We start from the raw sequence: 24,429 nt of genomic DNA, 5'->3' as shown, positions 1-24,429 counted from the left end.
CCAGTGCATCTGTCAACGAAGCTTGAAGACTGTAGCAAATACAAGGTTTTTATCATCCTGGTAGCTCAGAGGTGAAACTTTCCAGGACCATGGACAGCACAAGGCTTCTGTTCACTTAGGGATTTTAGCAGCCTCCGTTAGTCTAACCACCCATTTCTGATAGCCAGAAAAGCCCTTGACCAGCCTTTGAGACAGCGATGGTCTCATCTATGGGCAAAACAGGCATCTGAATATTTGCAACTTGAAGATTTACAGGGACAAAGAAATCTCAGAGACGCGTGGGCTGGAGTGGATGGGGGTGGTTGGGGCAAGAAATCAGAGATCTCAGCCCCTAAAAAATCATTCCAGAAACTGGAATTCTATGAGTGTCTACCTTTTCAAAGTTCACTGCTACACACTAGGGCTATGGTGCACATAAATAAGTAAAGACAGACAAGAAAATCATCTGTGAGACTAGACAGACCTGTACAAATTTCATTTTTCTCCTTGTGACCTATGTCAACATGAGTGAGTCATTTAATGTCTATGATCCCCAGTTTCCTCATGTGTAAAATACAGTAGACACTCCTACCTTTCTTAATTCAGTAGGATGCTATAAGGTCACACGATATATTGGCCACAAAAAAAACCCAGGAATTGCAATGTACTTAACACAATAATCATAACAGTGGTAGTAATGGTGGTATTTCTATTTGTTGAGCGTGCACTATTCACTGAACACTTTATGTATTTATTATATAACCATGAAGAAAGAGTAATACCATCATTTCTGCTTTACACATAAGCAAAATAAGGAGCCAAGATGTAAAGCATGTCATACTATAAGTAGCAAAGTTGATATTCAAATTCAGTTCTGTTAGAAAAAGGGACATTTGTCTATTTTTGTCTCCTCCAAATCTAGTGCCTTCTATGTGTACAAAATGACCCTGGTTGGGTTATACCAGTTTGAGAAAGTATACAGCAGGCAATCGCTTATTTGCCTTTCTTTCAAAGGGCGTAGCAAAGATTCATTGATTCTAACTGCAAAGGGTCTCAGGAACTCAGATGGGAGAAGGAAGAGGCTCTGTATGGTGGTTTGGAAAGAAAATGTACACAGGTTGTGGGAAGCAGTAGCTGATGCTACAGATATAGAGTTGAACTGGAGGCAGAAAGAAGACAAGCAGAGCTGAAAACTTGACCCAAGATTACTCTAGTGAAAAGCCAGGAAGTCTCATGCATGAAGCAAACCGTCACTGTTTCTCCGCTTTCCCCAATCCCTGGTGTACTGCACTGATGCACTGATTGTCTTTCTAACGTTCACATGTTCCTTTCCATAGTGCAGTGGGGAAATCTCTTGGAAAAGGGCCCTGTCTCGGAGCCTTGGTAAAGTATATCCCCCTTCTTTTTGCATCTGCTAAATATTACTAAGTCCCTTTTAATACAGTTGCAGTGCAGATGAAATGAGTGTATATGGAAGTGAATCGTACATGATGAGTGCTTGATAAAGTCTAGTTCCATCCATTTATTCAGAAAATATGGAGAAATGGTTTCCTGGGTATACTGGCTAGAGTTCTCTCTCTCTCTCTCTCTCTCTCTCTCTCTCTCTCTCTCTCTCCCCCATCCACACACACCCACATGCCTGTGTAACTGTGAATAAATATATTATTGTTGAAGTTGAGTAAACATTATCAAAGTCTGGCTGGGCGCAGTGGCTCACACCTGTAATCCCAACACTTTAGGAGGGTGAGGCAGGTGGATCATGAGGTCAGACGTTCGAACCAGCCTGGCCAACATAGTGAAACCCTGTCTCTACTAAAAATAAAAAATAATAAAAATTAGCCAGGCATGGTGGCAGGTGCCTGTAATCCCAGCTACTCAGGAGGCGGAGGCAGGAGAATCACTTGAACCTGGGAAGTGGAGGTTGTAGTGAGCCGGGATCATGCCACTGCACTCCAGTTCAGGCAACAGTGTGAGACTCCATCTCAAAATCAAAACAAAACAAACCATTATCAAAGTCTATAGAGTAAAATATGGAACTTCTTCATTTCCCACTCCTCACTTCCTGTCCCAGAAGTCACCATTGTTAATTGTTATGTGCTCTTCCGGGAGTTTTTCGATCATTTAAATACATATTGTGCGTGTATGTTTGTGTGTGTGTGTGTCTGTGTGCGTATACATACACATTTCTTTGAATTTGCAGACTAAATTGGGGGGATTTATATACACACACATATGCACATACACATTTCATAATAAACTCATAAACAGAATTACACTATATATTGTTGTGAGACATGCATTTGCACCTGATGCTATTTCTTGGAGATCTTTTCAAAATACTATACATATAGATCTATCTTTTTAAATGGTTATTTGGCATTGCACAGTATAAATGTACCATAATGCTTTTAACTAATTTTTATTGATGGGCACTTTGGCAGTTTATAGCTGTTTGTTATTACGAACAGTGCCATAATGAAGATCTTTGCACATATATCATTGCGCCCAACTATGTGTTTCTATAAAAGAGATACTCAGAAAAGAAATTGCTTGGTCAATGTTTTATGAATTTTAAAATTTTGATAGATCTACTAAATAGTCACCTGTAGAGTCTCTACCATTTACAATCCTATAATTGATGAATGGGAGATCCCATTTTTCTACATCTTTCATGTTCATTACTGCCAATCTAGGATAGGAAAAATAACTCATTTTTGTTTGGATTTGCATTTACCTTGTTACTGATTAAGTTCAGCACCTTTTCACATTATGGTCACTTGCATTTCTCCTTCTATAGATTATCCATTAATGTGCATTGACTATTTTTCTATTGTGATATTTGCCCTTTTCTTTGTATTGGTTTATATATGCTCTAAATATTTTCTGGGTAGTTATCCTTCACCTTCCATATATATTAACATTTTTTCCAATCTGTGCTTGTATTTTAATATCTTTTGATTTTGCTTTTGATATCTTATTACCTCTCTCTCTTGGTCTTTGTGTCTGAAATTTGTGCAATCTCTAGAAACCCACAAGATGATAAATATATTTCTGTATATTATTGTAGTATTGTATAGGTTTAAAAAATCTTTGGTTATTTAATATGTATAGCATTTATTTTTGAATGTAGTGTGAGTGGTTATTTTTACTTAACTGTTTTTTAAAATGGCTGACAATTGTCTGAAATGTGTGACCTTTCAACAACAAACTTGAAATGTTATTTTTTTTACACGTGTAATCCCTACATATGCCATGTATACATGGTTGGTGTTTTTCCTGTTTAATTATCTGTATATTCCTGCAGTAATTCCAAGCTATTTTAATTACTATAGCTTTATTGCCTGTTTTGGATATAGTAATAAAGTAATACTCCTCCCCTTCATCAACACTAGTTTTCTATTTCCAAAGTCCTGACTGCTCTTCCATGCTTTTCCTTTCAAATGAATTTCAGAATGGGCTTATCAAATTATATGCAAATCCCTAGTGGAATTTTGGGTGGCCATGCTTTGAATTTGTAAACTAAATTGGGGGAAGATTTTAATACTAATTTTATTTACTTTTCTTTTATTTAATAAATACGTTTTGCAAGTTAACTCTGTGCTGGGCACTTCTGATAACTGTGACAAAGACATCTTGCATTAACAACACCATGTCCTCTTCCTGGACTTACATGTCTAAGCCTGTCTTGCAGTTGGGCTGAAGGGGCCATGTAACTGAATTCTGAAAAATGGAATCTGTGCTGACACCACACAAGTCACTACCAGACTTAGCCTTTTCAAAACATCCTGTGATTTTCAAGCTGCCTCTTCCCTTGTTATGGCAAGCTTGGAAACCATGTGTTCCTGATGCATTCTACAGGATGGAGGAAGACTGCCACAATCACAATAGACTTTGCACAATTAAGAAATTAACTTTTGTGCACAAACTTCTGGTTGGGGGAGGAGGCTCACTGGCTACAGGAAGAAAGCTTATCTTATCCTGACTAATACAGCATCTTTATAATTTGGAGTCCTCTAATTCAGAAACATAGTTTGTATCTCTATCAACTGCTCTTTTAAAACATTCAGTGAAGTTTTTGATTATTTGCATAAAGGTTTTGCACGTGTCTTTTGGAGATTATTCATAGGCATTTATGAAAGGCACTATGCTGTAGAGGTTTATCCAAGTATGTTTTGGATCCAGACTAACAGAGTCCAAATCCTGAGTCTGCCACTTACCAGTTGTGTGACTTCAGACAAACTACGTAACCTCTCTGTACTTCCTTTGCTTATGTGTAAAGATCATATGTGCCTTTTAGAGTGAAAAATTACACTGTTGCATTCTTTTAAACTTCAGGAATAGGATCAGTTTTTCATGTATGCTTTCTTTTATGTTTTCTACATAGTTATTACTGATTTGAGAAAAGCTGTTACTGATTTTCCTAAGTTGATGTTGTATCCTACGAACATAAAGAACTTAAACATTCTAACATGTCTACTAAATTTTTCTAAATGGATAAGCATATATTTGCTCAGTTTGGGTATTAGGATTACGGAATAAGTTAAAAAACTATCCTTTTTTGTTTCTTTCTCTGGATCAGTTTATATAGGAAAGATGTTATCCATTACTTGATAATTAGGTAAGTCTTGCCTATAAAATCCCCTGGGCTTGATGACTTCTTTTCAGTTGTAGATATTTAGCTCTTATCATTTATTTCCTTATTATCTGCCTATTTAGATTTTCTATATCCTCATGACTCAAACTTGGTAATTTATATTTTCTGACATTATAATGCATTTTATCGAGACTTTCATATGTATTGGTGTAAAGTTCTATGCAGTGTTCTCATTAAATTTCTTTTGTCTTTTATGTTTCTATAGTTAAAGCACTAGCTCATTCGTAATGTGTTTTTGTTTTCTTTGCTCTCTCCTTTGAATAGGCTTTTTGTATTTTGTATTTTATTGGTGAGTTTCCTTTTTTCTTTTCTATTTAATTTATTTCAGCTTTTATTTGTATTAATTCCTTCCTGCTGTTTTCTCTGACTTTGTTTTATACTTCTTTTTATGGCTGCTTGAGTTAAATGCCTCATTTGTTTGTTTTCAATCTTTCTTGCTTCTTAATAAATGCCTTGAAGCTTCTGACTGCGGCTTTGCCCACACCCCATAAGTTTGACATGCAGCCCTCATGCTCCTGCTCATTTCTAACGAGGTGAAAATTTGAGTTTGATTTTTTTCCATATCTAAGTGTCACTTAGAAGATATTTAAAAATATAATTCCAAAGTAGATAATTTGTTTGTTCCTCTTTTTCTAATATTACTGCATTTTTAGACTGACAATGTAGTTTGTATAATTTCTTTTTTTTCTTTTTTTTTTTTTGAGACAGAGTCTCGCTCTGTCGCCCAGGCTGGAGTGCAGTGGCGCGATCTCGGCTCACTGCAAGCTCCGCCTCCCGGGTTTGCGCCATTCTCCTGCCTCAGCCTCCCGAGTAGCTGGGACTACAGGCGCCCGCCACCTCGCCCGGCTAGTTTTTTGTATTTTTTAGTAGAGATGGGGTTTCACCGTGTTAGCCAGGATGGTCTCGATCTCCTGACCTCGTGATCCGCCCGTCTCGGCCTCCCAAAGTGCTGGGATTACAGGCTTGAGCCACCGCGCCCGGCCAGTCTGTATAATTTCTATGTTGGTGAATTTATTGAGATTCTAAGGGAGTCACAAGTTGAGATTTTAGAGCTAACTAAACTTGAGTTCAAATACAGGTTGTGCCATCTACCAGTTATATGACCTTGATTAAGTCTGCTAATTTCCCTAGGCTTTGGTGTCATAATCCATTAAGGAAAATGACAATCCTTATCATGGGGATGTAAAAATTAGAGATAACTTATACAAAGGATGAAACCGTATCTCTCATACAGTATTCAAGTAATGCATCAGCTATTATGCTTATTATTGTTATTGTTGTTGTTATTCAGTCTATTAACCCATTTCCATATCCTAGGAAGTATAAATTTATTTCCATTGGTACTCATATCCTAGTTGCTAGCCTCTCCCTAGATCCAGGTTTCTTAAAGTTGACATAGTTGCTATTCTTTGATTCCTTTTTTTTCTGCTTCACAGCACATAATTGATAACTTCTTATATGGCATTCATTGGAAATAAGGTGTATATATATATAATTTGTCTATATTTATGCCTATGGAATTATATAGAAGTCAAATATATGTATTATTTGTGTGTGTATGTGTGTCTGAGTGTATGTGTGTACATCTCCAAAAGACACGTGCAAAACCTTTATGCACGAAGTCAAAAACTTCACTGAATGTTTTAAAAGAACAGTTGATAGAGATACAAACTATGTTTCTGAATTAGAGGACTCCAAATTATAAAAGTTTGCTTCTTATAACCTGTAATAGGTTGAATAATGGCCTCCTCAAAATGCCCACATCCTAATCCCGAACACCCAAGGTTATCTGACATGGCAAAAGAGACTTCAAAGATGGGATTAAGTAAAGGATTTTGAGTTAGGAAGATTATCCTGGGTTACCTGGGTGGACCCAATGTCATCACACGGTTCCTCATAAGAGGGAGATAAATGTGTTAGTCAGAAGAGGAGATGCAACTTAGAAGCAGAGGAGAACAAGAGGGGAGCAGAGTAAGGGACCATGAGTCAATGAATGCAGATACTCCCTAGCAGTTGGAAAAGGCAAGGAAATAGATCTTCCCCTAAAGCCTCCAGAAGGAATGCAGCCCTGTTACTGTCTTGATTTTAGGAATATTGACCTTGAGAACTGTAAACTAAAGTGTGATATTTTAGGATGCTAACTTTGTGGTGATTCATTACAGAAGCAATAGGAAATGCATGACACTCACAGGGAGGTATTGTTTCCACTTTCAGATAAGAAAATTGAGGTTTAGAGAAGTTGAGTGACTTGTTTATGGAGGTATGTCTATGTCTAGTCAATAGCGGTGCTGGGAATCAAACCTAGGAGCTCAAGAGGTGTGTGTGAATGTGAGTGTGTGTGTACAACTTTAAGCATATCACAACTGTGGATTTACAGTGATTTTTCTTTTCCCTGTGGGTGGGAAAAGATTGTGGTTTGCAGGAGAGATTCAGGGGAAAAAAAAAAATCCCATCCTTGTAAAGGCAAATGATCCCCTGAGTTTTGAAATAGGAGCAGTTCTCTCCGCTCCCCCCCGAGCCACCTAAGGGCATAGGAAGGTTTATGCTAAGGTCTATTTAGTTGTTGGTTTCTTTTTTTTAATTTTATTTTTGTACTATGACACATAATTATATAGCTTCTTTAGAACATTCTGTCATCTGGGAGATTTTCCTATAGAAATTCTAAAGAGTGTAGGCTCACAGGAAACCAGCCAAGATCTACATGAAACTCTATTTATACATGTGCCAAAATGAAAAATATAAAATGAGTGCAGAGATACAAACTGGGCATTTTAGCTGAAGGCAATGGATGTGTTACCCTTAACACACCCATCACATTATAGAGAATAGCAAACCTAGATGGGATTTTAGAGAGTGCACCATAAAACCTTCTATGTGCTTAGCTCAGAGCATGTTTTATTTAATCCTCATAGCAACATTGTGAGATGGGTACTTTCATTCCAACATTGCCGCAGAGAATCCTGAGGCCCGGGACATCTAAGTGCACTAATCAAGGTCACATGAGCATTTTGGAAAAGCCAGAACCTTGACTTGGATTTTCTTACTCCAAATCCTGTGGTCCTTCTAGTTCATTACAAATGACCTCCTCCTATCTGTTTGTTGTTCAAAGGAGAAAATTGAGACAGACAGAAAAATGGTATTGTGTACAAACTCTCAAAGCAAAGTATTTCTTTTTCTCATGTATTTTATCCTTTATTTATTAATTTATTCTTCAATGGTTTATGGAATCAACAGAATTACCAAAATGCATATCCTAGAAACTTTTTTAAAATAAGAAAGGGAATCAAATCCTTAAAAATATTAAGAATAGGCTGCCGGGCGTGGTGGTTCACGCCTGTAATTCCAGCACTTTGGGAGGTGGAGGCAGGCAGATCATGAGGTCAGGAGATCAAGACCATCCTGGCTAACACAGTGAAACCCCATCTCTACTAAAAATACAAAAAATTAGCTAGGCGTGGTGGTGGGCGCTTGTAGTCCCAGCTACTTGGGAGGCTGAGGCAGGAGAATGATATGAACCTGGGAGGCAGAGCTTGCAGTGAGGCGGACATTGTGCTGCTGCACTCCAGCCTGGGCAACAGAGCGAGACTCTGCCTCAAAAAAAAAAAAAAAAAAAAGAAAAGAAAAAGAAAAAAAAAATAAGAATAGGCTAAGCACGATGGCTCATGCTTATAATACCAGAACTTTGGGAAGCCAAGACTGGCGGATCACCTGAGGTCAGGAGTTTGAGACCAGCCTGTCAACATGGCGAAACCCCATCTCTACTAAAAATAGAATAAATTAGCTGGATACGGTGGTGGGCGCCTGTAATCCCAGCTGCCTGCAAGGCTGAGGCAGGAGAATTATTTGTACCTGGGAGGAGGAGGTTGCAGCGAACTGAGATTGCGCCATTGCGCTCCAGCCTGGGTGACAGAGCGAGACTCCGTCTCAAGATAAAAAAAAAAAAAAAAAAGAGAGAGAGAGAGAGAGAGAAAAGTAGTTAAGGGTAAGAATAGCTCAAGGAACTGCACAACAGGTAGACTTGGACCAATGTTAGGAATAAATCTAAGTATCCTATTACTAAGGCAAGAAAGAAACAGGTTCCTTCCCAGTTTTCCTAATGCAGAAACCTGTGAAAACTTCATCCTGGGATCATTAGGGCTAGAACCAGCACCTAAGGAACTCAACTGCATTAACCCTTCTAAATGATATCATGGGAATCTTTTTCACCAATATCCTCAGGATTGTCCCAACATTAGCCAAAACGAAGATCAGAGGACGTGTTCTCTGAGTGGTCTTTGGTTATAGGTTTTATTCAAGGGAAAATCTACAGTTTCTCGAAAAAGAAAAGAAGGAAGTGAATAGAAAATAGAATTCCATGGAAAACTCTGGATTAATTATATAGTAGATTTTATATAGTCTAAGACCCCTAACAATGGTAAGAAACACTACCAGCTTGCATAACACTAAGAAAGAAACAAGGAAAAAAAAGACTGCCAAATAAACTCTGTCAAATCATTAAAACTAAGATACCTTCCCACTTCAGAAATGTTAAAATGTGGAAAATATGGGCACTCTAGAATCAATGAAATATGTTTCTCCACTGCATGATTTGGGAGAGACTTGACTATCCCCAGGTACTCTGGGAATCTGTAAGAGGCAGTTAAGGAGTGCAGATTTTTCCACATGGGAAACTCTGAACATTTAGTTTGTTGTTACTGTTGTTGTTGAATATTTGAATGTCTCATGGAACTAATGTTCCATATAATACACACTGGAAAATAGATATCCAGACAAATGAATGGATATTACATGTTTCCATCAATTGTCGGTGAATATTTTTTACACCTGAGCTTTTACAAATGTTTTAAAAAAAAGAGAAAACAAAGTTTTAATGTTTGACAAGAACCTGGCATGCAAGTATTCTATGCTAATGATTAGAAGTAAAATTCATGTTCTCCAACCAGAAGTGAAAGGGGTGAGGGCTCAGGCTTTAACCTAAAAGGTGGAAACCACAATAAAACAAGTGCCTGAATGAATCCCCTCACCTCCCACCAACTCTTCCACTTGGTACTGATAATCAAAATGAAGGCCATTGTCTCTGTTCTGTCATTCAGTGTTTTCTACTGTTAGACTAAACTTCAGCTTTGACAGTGAAAATAAGTGGCGTCCAGTTACTATGGATATTAAACACGTTTATCTCCTTTCCCTCTTAAAATTACATAGAGAGAATATTAGACAGAGAGGCTACTAAGGACTATTTGAGGCTGGATGTGTTATTTGAGCTAATGTGTTTTTAGGGCACTTTCATTTACATTGGAAGCAAGAAGGTTGGGATATCTTAAGCTCCTATCCCAATTTTACCTCCTAACTGGCTGTGAGTGCCCCCACCTTGAGGGCCTTAGTTTCCTCCTCTAAATGATGTGAAAAATGCTTGAAACTTCAAAAATGCTGAAGAAATGGCTCACTATCTCTTACATAGGAATATATGAGAAATAACTCTCTTAGCAAATAATGTCAGAAAAAGGTGTATAACTCCTGAAAACAAAACAAAACAAAAAACTACAACTTTCCTTTTCTCACACAAGGACAACTATATAATCCACTAGGGGTATTTTTTCTCTCTCTCTGTTTACTTTGGTTGCCAAGAAGCACACAGTTAAATTTATCTCACGTTGAGTGACTCTTTCATTTTGAGCTTCTGAAACCATTTTCTCTTCCCTCCTTAAAATGACTCTCATCATTCCTATCTTCATATGAATAGCTTTTTAAAAATATATTGGCTTTATGTGAGTAAAATAAGTTCTCTTGGAAGTGTGTTTGGTAGACACTGTAAACACACACACACACAACAGACAAACTTTGTTGCTAGATAACTTCCCAAGGTCTTCACAGAAGGTGATGCCCTCTCACCTATAAAACTGGTTCTAAGGATTTATTCTACAGGCTTTAGCTTAATATCCAATGACCTTCTCAACCTATCTTGAATTCACCTGCTTCTGTCTACCATTTTGGTACTTGTGCTCTGTCAGTATCAGTCAGGACCCAGTGAGGCTTAGGCACCTCTTTGCCCCTGCTGGAGAAGAACTCGTACTCAATGATTATTTGCATCTAATAAAAGACCAGGCACAGAGTAGGACACAACAAATCTTAGGTGGATGAATTATTTAATTCAATCATTATGGTTCCAAGTAAGTCTTTGGGCCAAGCAGTGGGAATGGCAATGAGACACACAGGTGCTTAGGACCTAGACCCTGCTCATGAGGAGTTCACAGTATGATAGGAACAGACAGGAATGCAGGTAAATCAACCAAGCTATGGGGTGATCACAGGGAGAGCCATGGGGGCTGTGGGATCCCAGAGAAAGGATGTTTTACTCCGTTTTGGAGAACTTAAACTGATAAGAGGCTGACAATCAGGGCAGCCAGCCAGAGGTCCAGTCTGCAAGAGATGTCAAGATTTCACTGGGATAAATTAGATTTTGAGACAAAATGTAAATATTCCTCTCCCTTGTAAGTAGAAATACAAATAAATAAAAAGACAAGGAAAAAATGTCCTTTCTATATAGGCCCTAACCCCATGCAACATTCAGTCAATATTTAAATATTATCCATTTGAAAGTACGAATATTGCCCAGGCATGGTAGCTCACGCCTGTAATCCCAGCACTCACTTTGGGAGGCCAAGGTGGGCAGATCATGAGGTCAGGAGATCGAGACCATTCTAGCTAACATGGTGAAACCCCATCTCTACTAAAAATACAAACAATTAGCTGGGTGTGGTGGCACGCACCTGTAGTTCCAACTACTAGGGAGGCTGAGGCAGGAAAATCACTTGAACCTAGGAGGCAGAGGCTGCAGTGAGCTAAGACTGCACCACTACACTCCAGCCTAGGTGACAGAGCGAGACTCCGTCTCAAAAAAGAAAAAGAAAAGAAAGAAAGGATGGGTGTTATTATCATCCTCTTCCAAGGTAACTGCATATCTCACACCTGACGCCTCTTAGGGCTCAGAGAAGGCTTGCTGAAAAAGTGATGCCTGAATTGAAACTTGTAGGTGAAAGCTAAAGGGCCAGGGACAAATGGGAGTCAGTGGAGGTGCAAAGGAGACGGAGACAGGAGACAGAGAGAACAGTGTTGTCAAAACTCCAGAAACTGAAACCAGTAGGCTTAACCTAGGAAGAGGAACCTAGCTGGAAATGCAACTGGAAAAGTCAGACTGGAAACTTCTTTAGCCATGTTAATGGAGGAACTTCACTTAACAATTATTAATTTAACCTACTATGTGCCAGGCACTGTTTTAGGTACTGGAGACAAAGTAGTAAACAAGACATCAAATCCAGTAATTACATAATTAAATGATATGGTTTTATACTTATTAGACTAATTATAACTACGGTTTACTGAGTGCTTAACTATGACAGCTCCTGTGCATGTATACTTTCATTTAATCTTCACAATGGTGCTACAATCACTTCTAATTCTACATTAAAGAGCACAGGCTCAGAGAAATTGAGTGACTTGCCAAAGACCACATGACTAGATGTGGCCAGAGGCCAGCAATGACATCAGATCTGTCTTGACTGAACCTGGAACCACAATACCTAAGTTTCAATCTCCACAACCTCACTTACCAGATATGTGACCTTGGACAGTTACTGAGCCACTCTGTGCTTTTTTTTAAAACAAAACAAAAAGCCATAGAATGGGAATCATAATAGTATATCCCTTGTAGAGTTGTTATGAGAATTGAATGAGCTAATGTACCCAAAGCACTTAGAACAGTCATGGTACCTAGAAAGTCCTTAGTAAATGTTAGCTGCTATTATTAACCTGGTTGCAAACAGATTTATTAAACCTTCTCCTACCCAGAACACTCTTAGGAAGGTCATAGAGCTTTGAGCAAGTTGGGAAGGTCCTCTTGATAATGAGTTTATTTTGTTTTCCTTGCTTAATTCAATCGCATCCCACTTCTCTCTAGACCATCTCTCTCACAAGTACCTGCTAATAGCTTTCATTGTTTACAGTGCTTCTAACAAATGTGGTAACTTCTCATTTGCATTCCTAATAGACAGTTTCCAAATCCTGTTGAAACTGCAGTTGCTTTTAGGATGCCTGGGTTTTGTTTCTTTTGTCCTGTTTATTACCATTTGGATGGGTTTTAACAGCTCACCACACACTCTCACCCATTGAGTCTTCTTAAGACTTTCACAGTCCTTTTTTTTTTTTTCTTTTTAAATTATACTTTAAGTTCTAGGGTACATGTGCACAATGTGTAGGTTTGTTACATATATATACATGTGCCATGTTGGTGTGCTGTACCCATTAACTCGTCATTTACATCAGGTATATCTCCTAGGATGCTATCCCTTCCCCCTACTCCCTCCCCACAATAGGACCCAGTGTGTGATGTTCCCCTTCCTGTGTCCAAGTGATCTCATTGTTCAATTTCCACCTATGAGTGAGAACATGCGGTATTTGGTTTTCTGTTCTTGTGACAGTTTGCTGAAAATGATGGTTTCCAGCTGCATCCATGTCCCTACAAAGGACATGAACTCATCCTTTTTTATGGCTGCATAGTATTTCATGGTGTATATGTGCCACATTTTCTTAATCCAGTCTGTCACTGATGGACATCTGGGTTGATTCCAAGTCTTTACTACTGTGAATAGTGTCACAATAAACATACGTGTGCATGTGTCTTTATAGCAACATGACTTATAATCCTTTGGGTATATACCCAGTAATGGGATGACTGGGTCAAATGGTATTTCTGGGTCTAGATCCTTGAGGAATTGCCACACTGTTTTCCACAATGGTTGAACTAGTTTACAGTCCCACCAACAGTGTAAAAGTGTTCCTATTTCTCCATATCCTCTCCAGCACCTGTTGTTTCCTGATTTTTTTAATGATTGCCATTCTAACTGGTATGAGATGGTATCTCATTGTGGTTTTGATTTGCATTTCTCTGATGATGAGTGATGATGAACATTTTTTCATGTGTCTGTTGGCTGTATGAATGTCTTCTTTTGAGAAGTGTCTATTCATATCCTTTGCCCACTTTTTGATGGGGTTGTTTTTTTCTTGTAAATTTGTTTGAGTTCTTTGTAGGTTCTGGATATTAGCCCTTTGTCTGATGAGTAGATTGCAAAAATTTTCTCCCATTCTGTAGGTTGCCTTTTCACTCTGATGGTAGTTTCTTTTGCTGTGCAGAAGCTCTTTAGTTTAATTAGATCCCATTTGTCAATTTTGGCTTTTGTTGCCACTGCTTTTGGTGTTTTAGACATGAAGTCCTTGCCCATGCCTATGTTCTGAATGGTATTACCTAGGTTTTCTTCTAGGGTTTTTATGGTGTTCGGTCTAACATTTAAGTCTCTAATCCATCTTGAATTAAATTTCATATAAGGAGTAAGGAAAGGATCCAGTTTCAGCTTTCTACTTATGGCTAGCCAGTTTTCCCAGCACCATTTATTAAATAGGGAATCCTTTCCCCATTTCTTGTTTTTCTCAGGTTTATCAAAGATCAGATGGCTGTAGATGTGTGGTATTATTTCTGAGGGCTCTGTTCTGTTCCATTGGTCTATATCTCTGTTTTGGTACCTGTACCATGCTGTTTTGGTTACTGTAGCCTTGTAGTATAGTTTGAAGTCAGGTAGCGTGATGCCTCCAGCTTTGTTCTTTTGGCTTAGGATTGTCTTGGCAATGTGGGGTCTTTTTTGGTTCCATATGAACTTTAAAGCAGTTTTTTCCAATTCTGTGAAGAAAGTAATTGGTAGCTTAATGGGGATGGCATTGAATCTATAAATTACCTTGGGCAGTATGGCCATTTTCACGATATTGATTCTTCTTATCCATGAGCATGGTATGTTCTTCCATTTGTTTGTGTCCTCTTTTATTTCACTGAGCAGTGGTTTGTAGTTCTCCTTGAAGAGGTCCTTTACATCCCTTGTAAGTTGGATTCCTAGGTATTTTATTCTCTTTGAAGCTATTGTGAATGAGAGTTCATTCATGATTTGGCTCTCTGTTTGTCTGTTACTGGTGTATAAGAATGCTTGTGATTTTTGCACATTGATTTTGTATCCTGAAACTTTGCTGAAGTTGCTTATCAGCTTAAGGAGATTTTGGGCTGAGACGATGGAGTTTTCTAAATATACAATCATGTCATCTGCAAAGAGGGACAATTTGACTTCTTCTTTTCCTAACTGAATACCCTTGATTTCTTTCTCTTGCCTGATTGCCCTAGCCAGAACTTCTAACACTATGTTGAATAGGAGTGGTGAGAGAGGGCATCTTGTGCCAGTTTTCAAAGGGAAAGCTTCCAGTTTTTGCCCATTGATTAGTCCTGTCTAGTGCATCAGGTCACTAGCAAATGTTATTAGAATCATTTAAGTTAATTTATTTAACAAACACATACATTGCTAACTCTGTGCAGGACATTGTTCCAAAGCATTTCACAAATATTAATGTAAATGGTAATATATTTAGTCCTTATAACATCTCTATAGACAGATATTACTATTATCCCTGTTTTACAGATGAGAAAACCGAGGCACAGAGACATTAATTAACTTGCTCAAGGTCACACAGCAAGGAGATATTGAGCCACATCACTAGTCATATGACCTTGGGCATGTTTCTTAACCTTCAGAGGGTAACAAATATGAAATACTTTCACTCTTCAGAATTATCATTATATTAAAGTAGGTATAAAAATTTTACAGATGAGACAATGGAAGGTCAGGCGTCCTGAAAGGCTTGCCTTATGCCTAAGAGAGTGGCAGAGCTAGGATTAGAATTCGTGTCTTTTGAATCCACGGTTCCCTGTAGTGTGCTGTGGATGGAAGGTGGTAATAGTTTCTGATGTCAAAATCCATTATTGCTGCTCCTGCTGCTGTTACTGTTGTTATTTGCCACAGAACAGCCCCCACCCCATCCCAAACACAGAGAGAGAAAAATAACAATGACAAGAACATGGCTGATTCTGTATGCAGCCTGAAGATCTAAAGCCATGCATAATTTACTCAACATTGCCCTGCAGTCACTTAAGCTGAGGAGAGATCGCTATAAATTCAGGTCTGCATACCCTAATTTATTTCTTATTTATTTTACTGATACATATCTAGGGCCTTCAGTGAGCTGCTTCTATACCTGCACAAAGGCACCAGCAGCCCTAAGTGCAACTAGGGCAGGAAAGGAGACCTTGAAACAAGCCCTCGAAGAAAAACTGGACTCTACGCACTAGAATCATACAAGTTAAATTAATTTTTCTGGTAAACTGAAATTAAACCCATGCCCACGCTCACCCCCTATTTGTGAAACATAGGACTGAAAACGTTGTTAAATGTCCCGTTCTGCTTTTCTCTCTTAGTAAAGAGAGCATTAAATGTACTTCTTTCACGAGTACAAGATTATTTTTCTGAGTCACAGAATGTCAAAAGATAAGCTAATATTCTAATACTAAGACATAATCAGAAAGGGAATGGAGAGGAGAAGAAAAAAGTCTATTTTCTTGAGTGATTACTGAGGACCAAATGCTATGCAAGGTGCTGTCAAAAGCAGAGGTAATGGCCATTGCAGTCTTCAAATGGAAAGCAAGGTAAGCTGGAAGAAATGTCAGCCATCCTTCCCCAAAGATCTCTTTTCACAGATGGTCACACTGTGGCCCAGACAGAGAACACGACTTGTCGGAGGTCACTCAGCAAGTTAGTCCCAGCATGTTCCCCTTTTAGCCTCAAACTTATTTCAAAACTCAGCTTGAGTCCTTCGAGAGCCAGCACTGCCCTGCAAGCTTTACCTACATTGTTTCCTTTAGCCTTTCCCTCCTCCAATTAATTGTCCTTACAGATATGGACATGAGGACACAGAAAGGCTGAACACTGCACTCACACTGTTACATTCCTGCTGAAACTGAGCTTGAAGCCTGGGCTTAGCCTGTGCTTTTATGCACCAAACCTGAAACCTTTGTGACCACCTTCAAGACGTCTGCTTTTGTCTCCAAACTGCACTGACTAGGGCCATACAGGTAGATTCAGAAGGGCAGGAGGCTTCAGTAGGAAAAAGCTCCTGGCTCTAGGATGAGGCCTGGGCATGGGTTATATTTATTAACCCAATATTTATTTTTCTCATTTTTTTCTTTTTTAAGAAAGTTATAATTTATAACCACCCAACAGAAGGTTATAATTTTGGCTTTTGGTTCTTGGGCTAAAACAGGAGAGGCAGAAAGGTCATTCTATCGAACGTCAAAGTTCAGCCTTGCTGAGTTGTAGTGTCTGATCATTTTCTCATGCATCCCTCACTTCTGTAAATGGGGCGCCTGGGCCTTGGGGACACAGACTCACCCGCAGAACATGAAGATGGTGCTTGAAGTGGCATCGTAGGGCAGAGGCAGCGTCTGCTGCAGGCACAGCTGCTCACAGCCGCCATTAAAACCATCAGAGCAGTCAATGCCTTTGGAGTGGTCGTAGCAGCCGGAGCCATCCTTCATGGGTTTCAGCTCCTCGGGGCACTGCTCAGAGAGAGGGCAACAGGGTGGTTATGGCTTGGGAGGTTGTAGGCCCCATCATCATGCCCTCTCCTCCCTCCTGGAAGAGACATGTGTCAGGGATTGATAGAAAGGTTTTCAGTCTCCTTTGGTCAGTTAATAGCTTTGTGACAAGTTCCACAAGTCCCTTTACTTCTCTGAACCTCAGCGTGCCCACCTGTAAAATGGGACTTTTGTGACTATCTTCTTATGGCATTGTGAGAATGAAGAGTGATAATGTCAGCAAAGTGTTGAGAACACTGGCTCACACGGCAACAGCATAGCAAATGTCAGCTGCTTGTTAATATTGACATTGCTGGGATCATACGCATTATTGTTTCTACTGTTACTGCCCTACAGGGTCTACTGTTAGAAAAGTCACATGGGGAGGCTGCCAGATATATATTTAAAAGCCTCTACCAGTATGAGTTTAATTTCCAGCTTTTCCTCTTCTCACTATGTGACCCAGAGAAGTTACTTGCCGTCTCTGAGCTTCAATGTTCTCATCTAATAAACGGGCACAATATCTACAACTACAGATTAGATGTGAAGCTTTTTTTTTTTTTTTTTTTTTTTTTTACCCAGGCTGGAGTGCAGTGGCTCGGTCTGGGCTCACTGCAAGCTCCGCCTCCCGGGTGAAGCTTAAGGTGGATCATGGGGGTGCATCCCTTACTTCAGAATTTGGCACATAATTTGGTACTCATAAAATGTGAATTGCCTTCCTTCCTGTCTTGAATTTGTCTCTTCTTCTCCACCCTTGTCCCTGGAGCCGTAAGTGAGATTCCTGCATACTCACAACATCATGGAAAGGGCTCCTAGCCAGTCTGCTGGACTCCAGTCAGGCCTTCTCAAAACCATCCTCCAAATGGCCAACAGAGTGCTAATTCTAAATAGCATCACTCCCCAGCTTAAATAAGTAAATGAATCTTAAAACATGTGAATCTGCTGTAAACTGATATTCAAGGCCCTCCCTTTATAGAAAACCAAGTGCTCTGCTTGGCCATATGCACAGCCCTCCCCATAATCCTCTGGTCCCTAAGCAAACTCCAGGGAGTTCTACCTTCAATGGCCTCAGCTAGAATGCTCTTGTCAGTGGGTCTGGCACCTGCTATGCGCTCCTTTAGTGGAAAATCATATACTGTGGAGACAGATGGCTATTGATTTAATTTAGTTTTCTATCATTTGATGAGGCTGAGCTCATCTTCTCCATCCCAGCTGATGGAGAAGTAGTTCCAACACTCTTGCCTTCAGAAGAGAAAATGAGGTACTGGGTTTTTATTTCAGTCCTCCTGCTGGCATTTCTTGTCCACAAAGATTAACACCCAGAGCCCAGCCTTCCTCATCCATCACCGGACATCACTGATTAAAATGCCTTCCCACCGTGAGCCCCCACCGTCCAACTCCCTGCTCCGCTTCCTACGCCGTCACCTAAACAACACCAATAATAAAACATACACATAAAAATTAATTTACAAAAACCACAATAACAACAAAAAAAAAGGTCAGCCCTCTTGGAAATTAAATTTTGCCTGAGAAGATTCTATAATTACAAATGCATGCAAGAGTTCTTCAAGACATTTGAGACTGGCGCCAGGAAGAGTGACAGAGAAAGTAGGTTATAAATGGCCTTTGTCAAGCTGCAGAAAGGTTATAAAACTGCTGCATTTTGTGCTTAAAAAATCAATTTTCCATGTGAGTGAAGTGCTGTACATATTTTTTTTTTTTTTTTTTTTTTTTTTTTTTTTTAGACGGAGTCTCACTCTGTCGCCCGGGCTGGAGTGCAGTGGCACAATCTCAGCTCACTGCAAGCTCCACCTCCCGGGTTTACGCCATTCTCCTGCCTCAGCCTCCGGCTAGTTTTTTGTATTTTTTAGTAGAGACGGGTTTCACCGTGTTAGCCAGGATGGTCTTGATCTCCTGACCTCGTGATCTGCCCGTCTCGGCCTCCCAAAGTGCTGGGATTACAGGCTTGAGCCACCGCGCCCGGCAAGTGCTGTACATATTAATACAAGCTCAGAGGAAGCCCCTGCTTGTCTCTGAACATTCACCGTCAGACAAGAGGGCACGTGGTCACAAGGTCATTTGGAGCCATTTGCAGGTACTGGGACCTGGCTTCAGTCTGTTTGCAGACTCGTGGAGCATGCTGAAAAGAATGACTGATCTTCCTACCAGGTAACAGAAGACACCCGGGCAGGGTATGGTCTCAGTTCTTCCCATCCCCCAATGATTCTCTACCACATTTGTTTTTTAAACGTGTTCACTAAACTACAGGTTTTATCTAAGTGCTTTACCTGTTTTAACTTATTTAATCCCTATAGGAAATACATGAGGTAGAGTGGCAGGCTGATAATGGTTCCCAAGGCATGTCTCTGTCCTAAGCCCTGCAACTTGGAATCTATGAATGCGACTTTCTATGGTAAAGGTTATGCTGATGTGATTGTGTCAAAACTCTTGAGGACACCCTCCTGGGTTTTCCAGGTTGGCCTAAATGCCATCACAAATGTTCTTATGACAGAGAGGCAGAAAGAAATTACACACACAGAGGAGAAGGCGACATGGGAGTGGAACAGAGATTGGTGCATTGTGGCCACAAACCAATCAATGCTGCTGCTACCACAACCTGAAAGAGGCCAGGCACGGATTCTCCTCTAGAGCCTCCAGAAGCAGCACCACCAGAAATCAAATGCCAGCACCTTCATTTTGAATTTCTGGCCTCCAGCACTGGCAGAGAACAAACTTCTTAATAATTATCTTAAGCCACCGAGTTTGCAGCAATTTCTTGCAGCAGACAAGGTAGGTACCGTCATGATTCCCATTTTGCAGAGGAGGAAGCTGAGGAGAGGGTTACACAGTTTGGTGGTGACAGAGGCAGAGCTTCTCAGGCTTCCCAACTTTGTTGCTATTAACTGCCTAATGGGCAAGCCACTTCACCACCCTGTCATTTACTGACTGACTGACATCTAGTTGTAGGAAGTCCTGTCATTTACTGACTGACTGACATCTAGTTGTAGGAAGTCCTGTCATTTACTGGCTAACTGATGTGTAGCTGTAGGAAGTCCTGTTATTTACTGGCTGACTGACGTGTAGCTGTAGGAAGTCCTGTTATTTACTGGCTGACTGACGTCTAGTTGTAGGAAGATAGAACAAGGCAGGGCTTAGAGCTCATCTAACCTCCTTACTTTAGAACTGAGGCCCAGAAAGTTAGAGGACATCACCCCATATTCCTCAGCACATGAATGGAGAACGTGAAGCCAGGCTTCCCTTGCCCCAGCTTGTTGTTCTCTGTCCACTACACTCACTTCCCTTCAGGTTAAAGCATTTTGCAAACTTGCAGATCCTATAGTCTCTCTCCCCAAGATGATTTGCTGATGGGAAACTGAGGGTCAGGAAGGTAAGGGGACTTGACCAACATCACACAGCAAATTAAAGGTAAGATTTGATCCATGCCTGTGGGAAAGGCTTTCTAAGTACATGAAGTGGGTTTACCAGTTACCATCATTCCTTCCTCTGTCATGGACTTCATGCCCTGTACCTTTGAGGATGAGTAGGGGCAGATGAGATCTAGCCATCGTTTGAGATTATCTGTATATTATTAGTGTTTAATTAGCTTTTTGCTTATTATCTGTCTCCTCCACCAAAAGGTAAATGTTATAATAGTATGGACCATGTGGCTTTACCTAAGCCATCTGGCATATAGTTGGTACCTGTTATTTGCTGAATGAATAGGTGGAGTGCCAGAAATGACATTTAGTGTGTCTGTATATTAACTTTGGATCTGAATCCACATTACTCTTATAAGTTATGTCAGGCAATGACATAAAGTCTCCTATCTTCACGTGATTACTGTGATGGGTAAATAGTATGGTCACCAGCTTCAAAGATGGTTCCCAGTGATTCCTGCCTTCTGGTATTAAGACTCGTGTAATCCCCTCCTACACTGCACCAGAATTGGTCTATGTGACCAATCGTATGTGGCAGAAGAGGAGGTATGTGGCTTCTAAAGGTAGATCATAAGAGAGATCTTTCTCTCCCTCTGTCTGTCTCTCGCTCTCTCTCATCACATGCTCTAGTGAAAGCAAGCTGCCATGTTTTCAGCAGCCCTATGGAGAGTCTCGTGTGGCAAAGAAGTAAAGCCTCTGGCCAACAGCCAGTAAGGCTGGGGCCTGCCAGCAAAACATGAGTGAGCCTGTAAATAAACTATCCCGCCCCAATCCAAGCTTGTTCAGATATTGGCAACCCCAGCTGACATTTTGACTGAGACTTTGTAGGTGTGGGCCAGAACCACACATCTAAGCTGCTCTTGAATTTCTGACCCTTAACAATTCTGTGGGATAATAAATACTTTTTGTTTTAAGTGACTTGATTTTTGAGATAATTTGTTACACAGCAATAGCTAACTAATACAGTGAGATAAATGTATGCAGTAATCAGCAAGTAGTTCTGCTGTTATAGGTATTTGTAAAGAGCTTAGAATCTGGTTTGAGAGATAAATATACATATCTGTCAGAGAACTAGTTAGTTATAGAACACTCATAAAGAAGTATGGTAAAATGTGTTTGGGAAAATAAAAACTCCGCAAATGTGAGTGACTATGGAATACTGAAACCGGGAGATTTTAGTCTTTTCTCCTCTTGTAGGAAGGGAACCCTGTAGGAAGGAAGCTCCTACAAGAAGAGAAAAGAGACATCTAATGTACTGGAAGAGGAAGACTAGAATTCATTACCAGGCACTGTCGCTTGCTTGCCTCGTGACCTTGGGCAAGTCCTTGAAACTATTTTGGCCTGTTTTCTTTCTGTAAGTGGAGGAGCCAGTTTGGATATGAGGACTAAAGTCAGGCCTGAATTCCAATGAAAGATTTGTGACACTGAGCATATAAGCAGGATGCCTCACCTCAGAGACAGCCTCAGGTTCCTCATCTGTAAAATGCAAATAATGTCTCTCTTGGAGGCACTTCTGAAGATTGTATGAGAAAACACTTCTGAAATATCTGGCTTTAGAGCTGGTACATAATAGATGCCTAATAAATGAAGACTAAATGTATGGGGATATATAAACAAGTTATAAATTAACCGAAACCCCAAAAGAAATCCTAGCTTAGTTGGGAAGAATCACGATGTCTGACTAGATACAGGTAGGATGTACCTCCTCCATGGAGAGGAACCAGAATAATAAGTAGATACACACATTTCAAACAGATCGTCTAGAAGAGAATGCTAAGATTCATCAGAGAAGAAATGAGAAGCACCAGGAGTAAGTAAATAGAGACTTTGAGGCAGTTTGCCTAGTCAGAAACCAACTGAGAGCTGGAATGGGCTCCTGGATATGGGGTAACAGTAAGAGAGAACCCCCCAGGGCTCCAAAATGGGGTTTTACACCTTGGCTGTGGGGAAACCCTCAACCTACTGGGGCCTTTGGCCTGACATATGAAGTGCCTAACGGTTGCATAAAACAATTGCTACAGAATGAGCACCCACATAAAATCCCACAGGCATCTGAACCTGGAGTAGACACAGCTGGGCACTATTTTGAGAGCCAAGATACTGAGAATCTGCAGATATGGCTGCTGCTGCACTGTTCTAAAGAGGGAGAGGGAAGACTGGGTGCTCCCACACATCCCCAGGAAGCTCCTTACTGCCCTGCTGCAGGCTGCTATTGAGACTGAGACATGGATGGACTGTACTTCTCACAGCTTTTCGCCCACATTGCTTGCCTGGGATGAACTCTGCCTTCTCTGGTATCAGGCCCAAAGCACCATTTTTGACAGTTTAATGCTGAGCTGCACCCTACCATTGGCGTGAGTTTGGGTTGATGTGGCTGCAGCTGCTACCCAGTCAAGGAGGGACAGGGAGACCAGGCTATCCGATGCACATCTAGGACAATAGCCACAGCCCTGCAAGGGGCTGCTGTGAGACCAAGACTCAAGTGGGCCACACTCACCACAGTTTCTTGTCAATACGGCTCACCTTTCTGGTCACAGCCCACAGCTGGCACCATGCTGAGCATTTAACGCTGGACTGTGCCCCAGCCTTGGGGCCGAGTTTGAGGTAACATGGCTGCAGCCACCACCCTGCTAGGAGAGTGACAGGGTAGACTACATTCTCCTAAGCACACTCAGGACAATACCCACCATCCTGCTGTGGGTGACTGCGAGACTAGGGACCAGCCCGCCCAACTCATCACATCTCCCAGCGAGACCAACATGGGTTTCTTGAGTCCCAGTGGGTGGCTCTAACCACCATTACTGCCATCAGCCACACTACACCAGCTTCCCAGGGGCCCCAAAGTCTATCCATACATTGGGCCCACTGCTCCCACTACCAGCTTCTAAGCAAGCCAGCTAATGGCCCAAGAATTAGCCCTCAAAAACCTACTAACACTGAAGCTAGAGTAAGCTGCTTTGGGGCTTAAAAACAGGCACACTCACCCCACTGCTGCCACCATCAGGTGTGAAGACTGGCTCACTCTGTGTTCAAGGTCCCAGCTTAACTTCACCACAACCTCAACTAACAACTGTATGAAATCGAAAACACAGTATCTCAAAATGTGTATTATTTAGCAAATCAGTGCTAAGAGAAAAGTTTATAGCATTAAATGCCTACATCAAAAAATTATCACAAATTAACAACCTAACATGACACCTGAAAAAACTAGAAATACGGCCGGGAGCGGTGGCTCACGCCTGTAATCCCAGCACTTTGGAAGGCCAAGGTGGGCGGATCACCTGAGGTCGGGAGTTCAAGACCAGCCTGAGCAACGTGGAGAAACCCCATCTCTACTAAAAATACAAAATTAGCCAGGTGTGGTGGTGCATGCCTGTAATCCCAGCTACTTGGGAGGGTGGGGCAGGAGAATCTCTTGAACCTGGGAGGCAGAGGTTGCAGTGAGCCAAGATTGTAGCATTGCACTCCAGCCTGGGCAACAAGAGCGAAACTCTGTCTCAAAAAAAAAAAAAAAAAAAAAAAGAAAGAAAAAAGAAAAGAAAAGAAAAAAAGAACTAGAAACACAAGAACAAACCACACCCAAAGTAAGCAGGACAAAAGACATAACAAAGATCAGAGCAGAAATAAAAGAAATAGACCCAAAAAGCAATGAAATGAAAAAATAACGTTTTGAAATGATAAAAATTGATAAGCCACTAGCAAGAAAAGAGAGAAGTCTCAAATAAATACAACTAGAAATGTAAAAAGAGACACTACAACTGATGCCATGGAAATACAAAAGATCATCAGAGACTATTATGAAGGCTATTATGTTCACAAACTAGAGAACTTAGAAAAAATGAATATATTCCTGACAACACAAA

At 40.5% G+C, this 24,429-nt stretch overlaps 1 protein-coding gene across 10 annotated transcripts in view; it reads right to left on the bottom strand.

Annotated features, from left to right (window-relative positions):
- ASTN2 (astrotactin 2) overlaps positions 1–24,429 on the bottom strand; it is a 986,627-nt gene that overhangs the window by 367,832 nt on the left and 594,366 nt on the right. For all 10 annotated transcript variants that reach the window (XM_045372567.2, XM_015436667.3, XM_015436666.3 and 7 more), the window contains one exon: positions 16,945–17,111. In XM_045372567.2, coding sequence (XP_045228502.2) covers positions 16,945–17,111 — 167 coding nt within the window. The remainder of the gene's footprint in view (positions 1–16,944; positions 17,112–24,429) is intronic.

The sequence above is a fragment of the Macaca fascicularis genome, chromosome 15, assembly GCF_037993035.2.
Source record: "Macaca fascicularis isolate 582-1 chromosome 15, T2T-MFA8v1.1".
In the NCBI taxonomy this organism is placed as follows: Eukaryota; Metazoa; Chordata; class Mammalia; order Primates; family Cercopithecidae; genus Macaca; species Macaca fascicularis.
This window is presented reverse-complemented; position numbering and strand designations above follow the sequence as displayed.